We start from the raw sequence: 15,912 nt of genomic DNA, 5'->3' as shown, positions 1-15,912 counted from the left end.
AAGATTTAGGGCTTTCTCAAGTTCAACATGCTGGAGTTTGGGTCCCATTATGATAATCCAATATGTCACAATTCCCATAAAGATCCAGTGACATCCAAGCTCTCCTGGTCTGACCTCTCTACAATTTGATACATTGGGCTATTCCAGTCGATATCCATACACCCCCTATGGATGACATTAATCTTTTACACAGGGAGTGTGAATGGGGTTTCCTGAATGGGTGACTCCATTTGAAGTCTACACTACACCCCCTGTATGGGAGATGTAGACATGTCTTCCATAGGGGGTGTATGGATTTCAATTGGAATAGCCCATTGCTGACTAAAATTGAGATGGAAATATAAAATCACTTTTCGGTAAATCCCATAACCTTTGTGATTTAGCCCTACATATGTCATACCAATGCGCACATCATTAGCGACCATCATTTCTGCGCATAGTAAATGTGCAGTAATGATGTGCACATCGGCGTGACATATGGGATTAGATTACAAAGGCTTATGGGATATGACAAAAAAGGTGAATTTTGAAACACAGAGTCATCTTGGAAAATAAAACTTGCACTTTTTTTGCCTTCCAAGATATTATGTACTTATTACATAAACAAAAACCCATTTCAACTGAATGAACTCAGCTGCTGTATGTATGAAAATCAATTATGATGCTCAGTGTAAGCAATAGCCGAGACCAAAAAGTGCAACTTTTAGTTATTGAGATGACGTCAGTTATTTATCCATAGTCTCCACAAAAGACTCCACTATTTCCTGAGCAATTTCAAACAGCATATAGTCTGAAAATACCAAAGAGGTTAAACTCAAAGAGTACAGACTCTGTTATGTTGGTCACTTACGGATGTTAGTATAAGTATACCTGCAAATTATTTTGCCATGCACCTGGCACAGTGTCGACACCCTGTATTATAAATACTTTTTTCCCTGCAATGAATCACGTCTTAATACTCCGTTGGTGAGCGACGGGCGATTGTTATTTCACCGAACGCAAGAAAAGGAGTCCTATCTGATTGGCTAGAAATTGATCGCTAGATCGCTCAGTGATAAAGTACAAACTCAAAATGTAGAGATGTATTCAATTCTATTTAAATCAATATTCTATTATTGACGCAGATAAAGAAAGTTGCCTATAGTGTCTCGATATGGTGCATTGTATTATAGGCTTGTGATTTAATATTCTATACAGCACGTGGATCTGAGCTGAATAGGCTATGAGTGTTCCTTTTATATGATTATAATTCTCAAACAGTTGAATATATCACATTTTTAACGTACGATTTAAAAATCGTTATGGTGAAAATGCAGTAAAATATGTGCGTTTAAAGAAAACATCAATCGCCGCTGAGTATATATATTGAATTTCCAGTTAGTGTATTGAAACAAAACCTGGGTTTTATCTGACAACAAATCAAATTTTCTTGTAAATGGCAACATCATATGGGGTACTGAGCATGCGCAAATCGTAAAAATGTGTAGAATAGAAACTCTGTGGTATCTCATATCATGACAAATGATATGCTTAGCCTGAGTTGCTCGGCCTATCTCAAACAAAATCGCCATGCGTAGCTTTTGAAAAACGAGTGGATTCGGTGTACGCTGTGCCTGGTAAACTTTGACTTTTAAATCGCATGCTTGTTTAAAATGCTTTGTGCCAATGGTGTGCTCTACTGTGGAAAGATGTATTTAACAAGGATATAATTTTGTTAGAACTTCAATTCAGGAATAACCAATTACATACCGCATTTCCTAGAATAGTCGCACCCTTCAAATAAACGCCCCCACCACTTTTTTCAACCAAGATGTTTCAAAAAAGCTGATATTTTCAATGTTATCTTGTGTAGTAAGCTTAATTACCAAGTTGCTCACATGGTCTCTATAATAGCGCCGATAATCGGCAAAAATATTATCAGATGAAACCCGGAAGTCCATAGTTCATCATTTCAGTGTGAGTTTTAAGCTTACCTAATGATTTTAACGGGAATTATCATTTTCTAAAAATGGCCTCTATAATAAATGCCCTCAGTTTGGAAAATGCAATGCCCCTGGGTGGCGTTTATTCGAGGAAATATGGCACATGTATTTTTCATGGATATTTAGTATGATTTAAAATATCACAAAACCCTGAAATTCAAAATTCAATATTACAACCTTGTCAATATCCTAATTTGCAGGTATTTAAATTTTAAAATCTGGACTTTCTCAACATTTGAAAAATCAAACACTTTTTGCACTCAATGCAGTTACCACAAAAATAAAATCATAGATATATGTATTATGAAGGACTGAAGGTCTTTGCTAGAAAACTTGAAATCATAAATTTATTATCCCCCCACTTTACCTCATCAAAATGCTGATTTTGGTATCAGATGAAAGCTCAGATTGAAATTGGGCGTTCCAAATCGGTATATTTCCAAAAAAAAATCATCAAAAAACTGTCGAATTAGTCTCAAATGTGGTATAATACCACATTTGAGACTAATTAGGCAGTTTTTTGATGATATCTTCAGAAATACAATGAGTTGGAACTTCTAATTTCAATATGTTTATGAGAAAAAAAGGGCCTTTCACTTTAAATCAATATATTACATGATCATGATGATTATCATTTATAAAAACACTGCACATTACCAATATCACGCTGTATAAATGTTGGTAATTCCATTAGGAATTATAGTCACATTTACAACAAAACATTTACATATTCTTTTTGCATAAGTGCTTGAAAGGGATGACATTTTATGTTATACGTAAGTTTTAAAGAATTTGATTTTCCAAATATATCAGGTCACCTTCCTTTAAAACCAAGCAAAGTGGTTCAATGTAAAGGACAAAAAATTGTGCGCACAAAAATTATTACTTTTACCATACCTCACACAATAAGGCAGTTCTATGGTATAATAATAAGAGTTGCTAGTGCACATTTGAGTGACTTTATGAGATGTGTAATAAATGTGTAATAAATTGCACAGCGATAAAATTCCCATTGAAGCACAGGACGCATATTATAACACGCTAAAAATTGTCTTTGTGTTGAGTGGTTAGGGCCTTTCAAAGTATATCAGCTATACACTTGTAAAATTATTAATAATTTCTGTATCATTCTGTATGACAAGTTATTTTAGCAGTATTCAATTTTCAAGACTTCTTAGTTATGAAAATCACAAAAATAAAAACTACCCAAAAAATTCCCCAAAAATTGTTAATTAAATGTTACTATACTACTACTCTAATGTTCACTTCTTAAAGGGTATCTCAGTAAATTAAATGTGTAAAAGCTAATAAAGTAACAAAAATATTTCAAAGTAAGCTTTTTTTTATCTCAAAAATGCATTCACACACAAAAATGACTGGGGATTCAGGCTTTTCTAAATTTGTGTAATATGATATGTATAAAATTTAATGTGAATTTAGTGTGGAAAGCTGAAGAAAATTAAAATACTTGAAATGATTGCAAAGTGAAAATGTGATATTTCAAAAAATGATCTCTGCTACAAGATGATCACTGTATTATCTCCAATAAACGCCCCCGGGGCATGATATTTTCAAAAGGGGGTTGTTTGAAGTGATTTTGGATGAAAAAATGGTGTTATGTAAGCTTATATGAACAGATCACACCCAGTTTACTTCCTGTCTAAATTCTATTTTTATCACACATTTCTTCCAGGTCCGCTAATTCGGCAATCATGGCACCCAACAAATGGCAGTTTTAAGCTTACTACTATTGCATGACAATTGACATTTTTGTCACTTTTACTTTTAAAACAATATGTGGAGGTGTTTATTTATTAGAGTTGGGCATTTATATTAGAGATAATGCGGTACTACCATTATAACATTTGTCTATATTTTGTCTATTAAAAGTTATTTTCACAATATCTTTTTTTAATAATTAAAAATTACAGCTGTGAATCTTAACTAGTGTGTGATACATGTAAATTGCTAGCAAATAATTTACCATACTGAATAAAATTTTAAACAATCAAAGCATAATTAAATATCAACTGAAGGGTCTTGTATAGTGTAGTGTAAAACTGAAGTACGTACCATTATATAGTTATCCATATTGCTCTTTAAAATCAGAGAACATAATCACTTAGGCTAATGAAAGTTGACTCCTAGTTTCCCGTTACCCGACTCCGGTCAGAAAAAAATGCCGATCAAATATTTCATTATTTTCCATTATTTCATTATTTCACATTTTCAAGTTTTTAAGAAAAAAGGATAGTTTTAATGTCATCTTTCACGTCCGACACGTATTTTAAGCACTTTTACGCCGACCCTGACCGGCCCGAATAGTCTTTGCAAACGCTGGGTTAAACTACGTGGTAAAATGGCGATATCGTAGGGCGCATTTACTGGAGACTAGCAATTCCCTGCATCTAAGTTTCTCCTACCATTAAATGGATAGACCGAACACAAAGAGAGGCAGCCAAGTTCGCGGGAACCAGCGTATGAACAAATATGAAAGCATTTCTACCGTGCATTATGTAGCGCGCTATATATAGACAACATCAAAATAAATAAAATAAATAAAATTTGAAGTCAAATTTATTCTGCTTTTCTTACAAATATATGTATTTAATAAAATAAACTTATAAATAAAATGATTTATTTGTCAATTTCTTGCATGGTTGTTTTATTATTAACACGTGCACCCTGTGATGATTTTTACCAGCAACCTCCAGTTTGTGCAAGTAGACAAACTAATTTCCGTATAAATATTGCTTCCAAAGATGTGCTAGTGGAGAGTAAGTTTGGTTTGTAAAAAGTAGTGTGCAATAGAACACACAGACACAGTGTATTTATATGGAAAAGTGGTTCTCCAAAGACTATCATGGACTTCTGGTGCTTTCATATGTTGCACAACCTATAGGTTAATTTGAAGATTCCAAAGAAGATGTGCTTAATTAAAATTTGTTTTGAAGTGAAGCATGGTCATTACTAACTATACTTTATTATTTTATTTGGGCCTCAAAACATAGCATTCCGTAATTAACTTTGCACCGATAATGAAAGTTTGAAAATAATGAATAATGAATAATGAAACAGTCACCTACCCAGTCATGAAAAACTATGTAACGGGAAACTGGGGATCAACTTTCATTAGCCTTATCAGAAGAAACTAAATGTCCCTCAGTGTGCCTTTTATAAGGATTTTTAGTTGCTCCCAAAATGGGCTATTCCAGTTGAAATGCCTACACCCCCTATGGAAGACATGACCTTAATCTACCATATAGAGTAGTGTGAATTTCAAATGGGGTTACCTGAATGGGTAACTCTGTTTGAAATCTATACACTCCCTGTGTGGAAGATTTAGATCATAATCTTCCACAGGGGGTGTAAGGATTTGACTGGAATAGATCAATATATGCATTAGGTTATTTTGATTTAAATGTCAAAGCAACTTGACATTGAAATATATCAGGAGCTAAAAATAAGTCATGAGGATAAAATAATTTCAACTATTAAGGAATCAGATAGCAACATTTGCACAGTATTTTTTGTGGGATATGAGAGCAATCGGACATTTCGAATTGCATTATGAATACGAGGAATGTCCTTCTGATATTTTGTAATTTTGATTTTTTTTTTAAATTGGCGATATAAAACACATTTTATGGCCAATTATTAAAAATTTATATTTTTTTTAATTTTTCATATTTAACAGTCCTCGAAGTGAAACGTATAAATCTAGTGATATGAACTTAAAGCGTATGTAGCTGGGAGGAAAAACCGATGACCATTTGAAAATTTTGACATTTTGTATGGAATATACACATTTTTTCCCCAAAAGACCTAAATTGTCTAGGTCGTTTTTGAAAAAACTTGAATGTATATCTTCAATACAAAAAGTCAAAATTTTCAATGATCGTCAAAGTGAATATCATTAGATTTATCAAATTTACTTCAAGGTCTGTTTTAACATATCAAAAATATCAATTTTTAATAATTTGTCATAAAATTTGTATTATATCGCAAATTAAAAAAAAAAATATTTGATATCAGAAGGACATTCTTCGTATTCAGAATGCAATTCGATATGTCTGATGTGCTCTCATGTCCCACAAAAATACTGTGCAAAGGTAGGTGACAGAGCCCTTAAAACAAAAATACTTTTCCTTGTTGCACTTGCTTTATCTGTGCCAGTATTTGCAATTTTATTTTTGAGAAATGATAAAATGTTAAGACAAAAAAAGTTTTCATCATTAATAAATTGGGTATCATTTTTGGGTTGACAAAAAAATTGTTAAAAAAACAAGCTTTCCCGATTCATTTTTTAAGACTAAAATATTTCACCTGTGTGCATTTTGCAAAACACTGTCACTGCACATTTTTAGTGCATATCATTCACTTTCCACTTTTGTCCTGATGTAAACAAACTAATTAAATTGATATAAGTGCTCTGTATAGCATTGTACTATCGTGACAGACAAGCATATAAAAATCTGCGATACTCAGTGTAGCAGCCAAGCGCCGTATCTATATATATGTATATATATATATGCATGGGGAATAAATTGACCTGCATGCACTGCAAAAGCTTCCCTTAGTGATCAGCAGCCAGGCAGAGCAACGTATCTGGCTTATACGCTGGTTGGCTTAACGCTGCCGCAATTTACCCAAACACACACAGCGCTTAACACTGATACATACTCACATTTGATCAGCAATCCATAGTGGCGATCAAACCACACGTAAGGTCCAGAACAAAAGATACTTTATAAATAATCCACTATTAAATTCCAAAAAATCATCCGTAAATACTATATTTCTAAAACTTGAAATGTTGGAAAAGATCAGCGACAAATTATTCTCACTGCGGTGGATGATAAACGTCTGTTTATGTATGTCCACATCAGAGATTGATGCAAAGTCAGCGTGGGCACACGATGAACAGGTGGTTTAAACTTGATGCTTCCATAATCAGGATGCGAGGAGATAACAACATATTCCGGTTAACAAGCTAATTTTACGACAAACATCCGATGACATGACCGGGTGATGAATTACGCCGTCAGATTTCATTCAAGATTTTTTTAACTGTCAACACTAATTAATATTAGAGAACTCGGTGGATAGATAAAATTGATTGATTTTTATGGTGATAATAATTATTTATAGCAATGTAAATATTGTCGCTTGGCTTGGAACAATGTCAAGTGTAATATTATGATTATTGATTGATGGATTGATTAATTTGGTGGTTGACTGTTTGGGTGAATTCTGTCGATATAACCTGTGAACTTGAAGAGATATGAAATTAATTTGGAAATAAAAAATTTATTTGGATTAATCAATGTAACAAAACATTGATGACTATAAACTATATGTTTGGTGTGATTGCTTGATTTGTGCTTGATTAATTACTCAATTATTGTTTGATTAACTGATTGATTGAATGGTAAATTCAACTGATATTGGCCATTTGACTTTTACCCCCAAATGAAATAAGGCACATTTTACTCAAACGTTTTTGCTGGCATATCCGTCAGGAGTATCTCCATTTATTTGTAAACCAGACTTGGATTTAACATCCAATAAAATACGGACCCAAAGGGTACCGTTCCAATACATCAAACTTGGCTTAACTTTTCAAGAGAAAATTTCTCAAGAGAAGTTTACATACATTTATTGAGTCAATCCTTTAATATAAATTCCTTAGAAAAGTGCATATACATTAATCCTACTTTCCTGAAGCCGGAAACATTCAGGAAAGTAATCTGGATATTTGACATATTTCGCTCAACTTCTCATGCACTATTTCTCAAATTTATTAGTTACTTAATTATTACTATTTGTAAACACTTATGCAATTACCTATGGTGATCCAATTATTTTCATATAATTGGATTCAAGATAAAATTTGTGGCCCTGTCCCTTTTTACCGCCACAATTTTTGACCTGGATAATCTTACTTTCCCGTAAATACAGAGTCTGTTCCCATCTACACACAGTGTCCGCTCACCCGTGAGATACGGGACCCTCCCGGAATTTCCCGAGCCAATTCCTAAATTACTCACCCGTGATACGGGGCCCTCCCGTAATTTCCCGAGCCCATGCCTACATTACTTATCCGTAAAGTACGGAGCCTCTCCAGAACAAAGTGTGGCCCAACTTCTCACAGAGAAGTTAACCCAACTTAATTCCTTGTATAAGATCACGGGCCCTCCAGGAATTTCCCCGGCCCTTTTGCACACACACAAAGTGTGGCCCAATCTTCTCTTATCATAGAGAAGTTAACCAAAATTAATTCCTTGAAAGTTACATAAATGAATGCAATGAAGAAATGAATGAATGAATGAAAATGAATGAGTTGCATATGAGTTAATTCCTTGTACAATACATAAATGCATGAAAGAAATGAATGAATGAAATGAATTAATGAATGAATATGGGGCCCTCCAGGGTATTACCCCGAGCCCTTTTGCACACACGCAAGTGTGGCCCCACTTCTTGTGTCGCAAAGAAGTTAACACAAATTCCTTGTAAGATACGGGGCCCTCCCGGGAATTTCCTTGGCCCTTTTGCCCACATGCAAGTGTAGCCCAACTTAATGAATGAATATGGGGCCCTCCAGGGTATTACCCCGAGCCCTTTTGCACACATCGCATAGTGTGGCCCCACTTCTTGTGTCGCAAAGAAGTTAACACAAATTCCTCGTGAAGATACGGGGCCCTCCCGGAATTTCCTTGGCCCTTTTGCCCACATGCAAGTGTAGCCCAACTTCTCTTTTTGCAGAAGTTTACCCAAATTAATTCCTGGTAAGATACGGAGCCCTCCAGGGAATTTCCTTGGCCCTTTTGCACACACACACAAGTGTGGCCCAACTCTTCTTCTTGCAGAGAAGTTAACCCAAATTAATTTCTTGTAAGATACAGGGCCCTCCAGGGTATTCTCGAGCCCTTTCCACACTCGGCAAGTGTGGCCCAACTTCTTAAAAAGAAGTTAACAGCAATGTATTAACCGGCTAGCTACAGAGCCCTTTTTAAAGGGATTTCCTGAACGCCTAGATCTGTATACCCAAATGCGCCTAACCTCTCAAGAGAAGTTAAAATGTGCACTTCTTGAATCCTCTCCCTTGGTCAGCTACCGCCTCTCTTCCTGGTAATTTGCCCATGCCCAGTAGCTACCATTAAAATGCAGACTGCAATACCCCTTAGGTCTATGTACCTCTATGTCCCGTGACGATATGGAAGCCTTCCTAGCCAACTACTGCTCCTAAGTAACTGTCCACAAAGGTATTGAATACTGGGATATGACCTAATTTTTTTGGGTGTGGTGGGTGGGAAAATTTTCTTCACATTGGAGACCAAACCTACTCCTTTCCATGACAGATAGCAAATGTGCCTAATCCCTGACCAACTGGGCAGTATCACAAGGCTATTGACCACTTCCCATTGGCTACTTCAAACAATAGTCACTAAACCCATTGGCTCTTGCATAAAGCCATTACTATGCAACCAATCAATAAATCAATCATATTGATTTGTCCAAGCACAAGCTTGGACCAGGGTTAGTCTATTTCACAGGGGGTAAATTTGTTTATTGTATAGATACAATAAACTTTATTAAGTGCACAGTGGCGTAGTGAAACAGGCTCTGCCGCGAAATCGGAGGATTGCAAGTTCAAGCCCCAATGGTGCCATTGTGTTGAGCACTTGGGCAAAGCACTTTACCTTACTTGCCTCTCTCTACCAGGGGTGAAATGGGGAGCTGTTATGAAAATTGCCCATTGAGCACCTTCTAAAGGTATGAGCATGCCTTGGTCGTTGTATGCCAGCTGAGCTGACATTTCTAACAACAGTGAAATAAATTATGTGAAGTGCTTTGATACATGTAAAAGACACTGTATAAATGTCAACATTTATATTTGATGATCGATCAGCTCCGCTGACTCCCTCAATTGATTGATAGACTACAATATTTGAAAATGAAGTTTACTAACTGACATACTAAAATACTTGATAACATCGCATGTAAAAAATGTAACATTCAATCCATGCATTGTAGTGGATCTCATATTTTTATTATTAGCTACAAAAGTGCATTATCTTTATTGACTTCCCTGCTGACGATATATAAATGACCTTGAAGAAATCTCATTTCTACATTTATCTTGATTTGTAAAATGTAAATTAGCAATTTCCATTTACTGAACTGTGAACAAATTTATTTTCAAACCATGCAATGGGAATTCTAAGAATACCCATGTACGACATACGGGTTGTCTGACCTTATAATATAACCATTTCTGAGTCTAGCATCATTAATATTAAGGTGGTATTTGAGGCATTATGAAAGTGCTCTAAGCATGTTTTAAACAGGTTAATTGATGAGCGCAAATCGCACGTATCAATATGCCTTTTGTTTGAAGTAAATCGGACGTACGATTTTCAAAATATATCAATTTATATTTTCTTTGTATCTTATTGTTTTATCAATAATCAATCAACTTAATGAACTAAAATGACTGGAGCAGCTCATTAATTGGTAATTTTAAACAATATTTTGCTAAAAATCCATGCATAAATGTTCAGGGTAGGCCTACTTTTATTTTGCATACTTTTGCCTTGAAACTTGAAGTGTTTCTGATATGTTCTAATGTATTTATAGTGAACCCACCCTCTCATTTGTATATTTAATTAGCATTTATGCAAATTAGCTCATTAATTATGCAATTATTCCTTTTCCATCCCTCCTCTCTCAAACTAGACCGTTACATATAATAGAGCAGCAAACTTTGAGGGGCAGCAAAAATGTTAAAAACAACAAAATCACCCCTTTAAAGTTTCATGCCTATGCAGGGGAAACATAAAAATTGAGCCTTGCCAGGGTGGCAAGAACATTTGTAGCCCCTTGAACATCCCCTCCCTCTCTCTCTCTCCTCAACACTACACATCTATCTGTCATTATGTCTATCTCTCTCCCTTTCCATCCCTCTCTCTCAAATATTTCCCAACTGTTGAAATCCACACACCCCCTATGGAAGACATGACCTTAATCTCTCACACAGGGGGTATGAATTTCAAATGAAGTCAAATATTCAGATAACTTCATTTGATATTCACACTCCCTGTGTCGGAGATTAAGGTCATGTCGTCCATAGGTGTGAGGATTTCAACTGGAATAGCCCAATTTTCCATCAGATAGCATCAAATATTTACATGTTTAATATTAAAGTTTAATATTAATTTCTTTTGATCATGATGGAAGTAATGTCAAAAGGCTGACATTGTCCTATCTTTAAAGTAAAATCCATTAGTGCAAATTATTTTGATGCATTTATTTCAGAAAAACTTACCCTTCCCAGAATCCTTTGCAACATGATATCATTTGATTTCATCAAATGACACTCCCATTACTTTGTACAGGTTCCATTTTAGTCAAGAAATGAACTTATTTTGCAAGATCTGGATGTGCTCTGTTAAATTGAGGTACATTTCTGCACTATCGACCCATGATGCACTAGATAGCAAATCAGTACCGAAAATTGAAATAGAAGAAATGCATTGTGGGAAGTGTAAAATATTATATCTCTCATACATGAATACATTATCTTGGCTGAGTGGATGTAATTTTGGTGCATTTAATATACACGCAGACATGAACTCTTTGAAAAGAGTATAATATAATAACTGAAAATATCAAAATATATATAGTCACATAAAAATTATAAACAAGGAACAAAATTGCAGTTTTACAGAACTGTTTCGTGAAACAAGACCTCACTCTTCAGCAATGAAATGTAAAGGTAATTTCATTTCATTTTTGAAGAGTGAGGTCTTGTTTCAAGACCTCACAAAACAGTTCTGTAAAACTGCAATGTAATTTTGTTCCTTGTTTATAACTATTATAATGCTCTCAAATGGTTGAGCACTCTACCAATCATTGGTTTTACTATCGCTTGGAATTATTATGTAGTCTTAATATATATTATCGTCCAACACCAAATACTTGGAAAAAAGGTAGTGTTTCCCCATTTTCTTCCTTCCATTACTGTGCAGCTCAGCCAGCACTCAGATGGTTGGGAATAAATACACAACATGTTTAGTCATTTTAATGACATTTTACTTTTTTGATCCACCATTTCATCCCTGTAAAGTCTGTGGGGGTGGCTCCACCTGTTTATGCCACTGCTATCTTTTGTACATTTTTCGCACAGAATAGCCTATACAAGAGTCACAGCCTTACATTTAAATCAATTTCATATTGATGCCCACCCCTGCTCCCAGCTTAGGATTTTAGAGAATAGACGAATCCAATTTCACATATTCCTACCACTCTGATGGCAGCCATAGCTGGGTCCCTGTCAAGTTCATCCCACATAAAATGTGAAATGATGCGGTCTTGGTTGAGATTTAAAACTGCATTCCATCACTCATGTTATACATAGACAATAAAATGATGAAAGTTTACAACACAGTACAATAAGATTGATTTTTAAGTGGCTTTAATCCACCCAATTGGGCAGTCACAATACCAGTTGTGGCCATCACTTGGCTTGTTGGATTTGTCTATACATCACAAGTTTATAGAGACCTACCTTTTAACTGTTGTTTTAATTTGTCCATTTCAGTCTTATTCACATTCTTTGTTCTTGTGATATCCTTTTGCAGCTTCTGGACTTCCGATTCCAAATCCTTAATCTTTTGTTGTTTGAGCCTGTTCTCCCGATCTATCCTGTCTTTCTCTGTCCTCAGTTTTGCTATTGTTTTTTCGTGTTCCTGGGGTTTAAGAGTAAAATAGAGTATTTATGAAAGTCTCTATTACTATTTTGATTGGTAAAATAAACAACTGGATATACAGTAAGCAAAAGAATTAAGGTAGCAGTTGTGTTCACCCCTGTATATCCTAAATAGAGACACACGTGTCAAAATAAAAGCAAGCAGCCAATGCGTGTACTCTTTAGCTCTGATTTAAGACCTTATTTGTTGAAATTGGTTGAGAATTAAAGAAACGGTGATCCAAAACCTAATGAAGATACGAAATAAAAAGTTGCACTTTTGTGTTCTAATCAATGAAAGCACGACGGTAGTTTTAACGTGCTAATCAATGAAAGCACGGCGCTAGTTCTCTTGTTTGCGAATGCTTCGTGTACAAATCAATATGGCATGCAATGTGGCAACCTGCAACTTTTATTAAATTTGCACCTTCCTTGGGTTTTTGGATCGTCGTGACTTTATTTCTTGAACAATTTCAACGAATGAGGTCTTAAATTCGAGCTAAAAGCTCGAACGTAACTGGTACCTTAATTATTTGGCTTAGTGTATATAATGTACTATTGATCCAATAAGAGATAATTATGGTAAGAATAGGGCTGAATGGAACTATAAGCTTAAAATTGCTGGGAGCTCTAAAAGTTCTATGTTGCTTCGTTATTAATACAAGGTGTCCCAGAATGATTTATACCGTGTTTGAACAAATTACCAAAAATATATAATCAACAGTGTATCTAATCTTAATAAGTGCAATACAATGCCACACATGTCTCCTACTTATTCTGTGACTTTCATGGAAATAGCTTGTTTCTTTTTTGCGTGACATTGCTATTACTGAAAATGGACAAAAACGGCATGTGTGTAATTTACAGTGCAAACATCATAACACGTGGATTCTTTATCACCATCGTCCAGCCGCACTGTGCAATATATTGCAGAAATCCTACATTCTTTTATAGGAAATACACCAAATTTTATACCAGACGTAGAGCTTACAATGTTAAATAATTCTTGATATGGAATTAAGTGAAACATTTCAATATGACATCAGATATTTAGGTTGAAAAACATACTTTTTATGTGATTTTTACCACAATTTTTTACTCAAAAATGTCATTATTACAGAGGATATAACTTCCTCAAGCATCCTCCGCAGTAAAAGTTTATCTTCTTTGTCACGTAGCTGTGGGTTTGCCAATATACTGTAGACGTAAATGCATGCTGTGACACTAAGGACGAACCTTCTCTATACTCTTATGAAAACTCCATCTCTGCCGGCATTTCAATTGATGAAACTCACACACCGCAATAACTGGCTTCAAAACTGCCGCCAAAGAAAGAATAGTTTAAGGTCACTCAAGCATAGCAAATCCTTTATTCCATACAAGGATTGCTTCGTAACATCATAAATATACGATAGATGTCGACTATTTAGTAGAAGTAAGAACAGGACACAACAAATATGCTGCATAACATTTTCCAAATAACATATTTTCAAAATATGAGGTTGCTTTGTCAAAACTTGGAATTCACCATTTTCACGCAATCCTCTCTAACTTCTACTAGAAATGCCCAATCTTTAAAATCTAAAAAATCTGAGAAAGCTAAATATATGTAAAACTTAAAATGCAAAACAATATGACCAATAGCAATGCCGTTCATACCTAAAAAATTCCATCTTTCCCAGTATAAATCATTCTGGGACACCCTGTACAGTGCAGTCTTTGCAGGGGGGTTGTTTTACTAACTCAATCCCCAAGAAAACCCCAATTTACCTCCCCCAAGAAAATGTCAAAACCCTTATCCTCCCACCTCACCCACACCCACCCCCCAAATAGTGTAAAATTGAAAACTGGCCTGGGAAGCACAAAATTTCACCTTAATTTTTGGGCTAAAATAGTGCACAAAAAAGTACTCTGGCTTTGCATGCAATTATCACAGCCAAGATGATGTCCACCACCTCAAACAACGGAGCCATGGGTGAGCTCCCCCATGTAAGTTTCCCCCTCCCTGTGGAACATCTTGCCCCACCCTCCCCTGTTTCCCCCTTGTGGCATGCTGGGTGCCATGATCTTTTAGATTTTGGACCCCGTTTGCAGTGATCGATTTTCATATATTTTTTATGTAGCAAAAAATGCTACTCACTTTCAGATTTGAGTAGCAATTCCAAAATTGTGAGTAGCATTTAGTAATGCTAATCCAGGTAAATCTAACACTGTAACCATATACCAACTATTCAAAAAAACACTTGGCCTGAATGTTCCATTTTCAGTTCAGGTCAGTGGCCAGTGATCGATTTTGGTATATTTTTTGTGTAGCCAAAATGCTACTCACTTTCAGATTTGAGTAGCAATTACAAAATTGTGAGTAGCATTTTGCTACGCTAATCCAGGTAAATCGAACACTGCCCGCTTGTCAAATCCGGGGTTCAAATCACCCTACCCATACACACACACACACAAGTCCCTTGTCCCCTCCTCCCTTTCCTGAAAAAATCCTGGCTACGCCACTGCCAATGGGATTTGAGCCTCGGGCCACATTTTGAATCTTAGATTTGTGACTGTGATTCTCAATCTATTCTGCCGAAGAACCAGCATACCTGGTTATTGTTGTTAGCGATCACTTGGTTCCCTGTGTTCTTTGCTTCTTCTAACTCAGTCAACAACCTGGTACGTTCTACAAGCATGTATGCTACAGCTTCACTTGGGGAACCATCAGATAAATCATCCAGTCCCTCCTGAAAATGTGAAAAGATAAACTTTTTAAAGTGACATTTGATAAGTGATCAAACATGAGCAAATGAGGCAGTCATCAGGACTATAATACTTAGGCCTAAAAAAATGTATGATTGGCGAATCCGACCGACCCTAAATAGGCCCGACCCTAGACTTTTTTCTTATATTTTTACAAAAAAATTTAAACAAAATTTTAAAAAGTTCCAATTTATGCAATTTACAGCTTAAAATGTGTGTTTAAAACAAATGCCGACCGACCTACCCTAATTATTTTTTTATGTTACACCAATCAAACAATTTTTTTAGGCCTTATACTTTAGTTTGGTACAACCAACCAAGTGATCTTCAATTCAGAACAAGCAAGTGCTTTGATACAAAAACTAAATGTGATTTCTTTTAGATTCAAAGCTGATACAAATAACTCTAAATTTATAATACTGTATTCCC

At 35.4% G+C, this 15,912-nt stretch overlaps 1 protein-coding gene across 4 annotated transcripts in view; it reads right to left on the bottom strand.

Annotated features, from left to right (window-relative positions):
- The window catches only part of LOC140157107 (uncharacterized), a 262,345-nt gene that overhangs the window by 241,370 nt on the left and 5,063 nt on the right, over nt 1–15,912 (bottom strand). For all 4 annotated transcript variants that reach the window (XM_072180178.1, XM_072180180.1, XM_072180177.1 and 1 more), the window contains exons 4-5: nt 15,330–15,467; nt 12,556–12,736 (exon numbers count right to left, since the gene is read on the bottom strand). In XM_072180178.1, the coding sequence (XP_072036279.1) occupies nt 12,556–12,736; nt 15,330–15,467 (319 nt within the window). The remainder of the gene's footprint in view (nt 1–12,555; nt 12,737–15,329; nt 15,468–15,912) is intronic.

This window comes from Amphiura filiformis, chromosome 7 (assembly GCF_039555335.1).
Source record: "Amphiura filiformis chromosome 7, Afil_fr2py, whole genome shotgun sequence".
NCBI lineage: Eukaryota > Metazoa > Echinodermata > Ophiuroidea > Amphilepidida > Amphiuridae > Amphiura > Amphiura filiformis.
The sequence above is the reverse complement of the archived record's forward strand: the minus strand, read 5'-3'. Positions and strand labels throughout refer to the sequence as shown.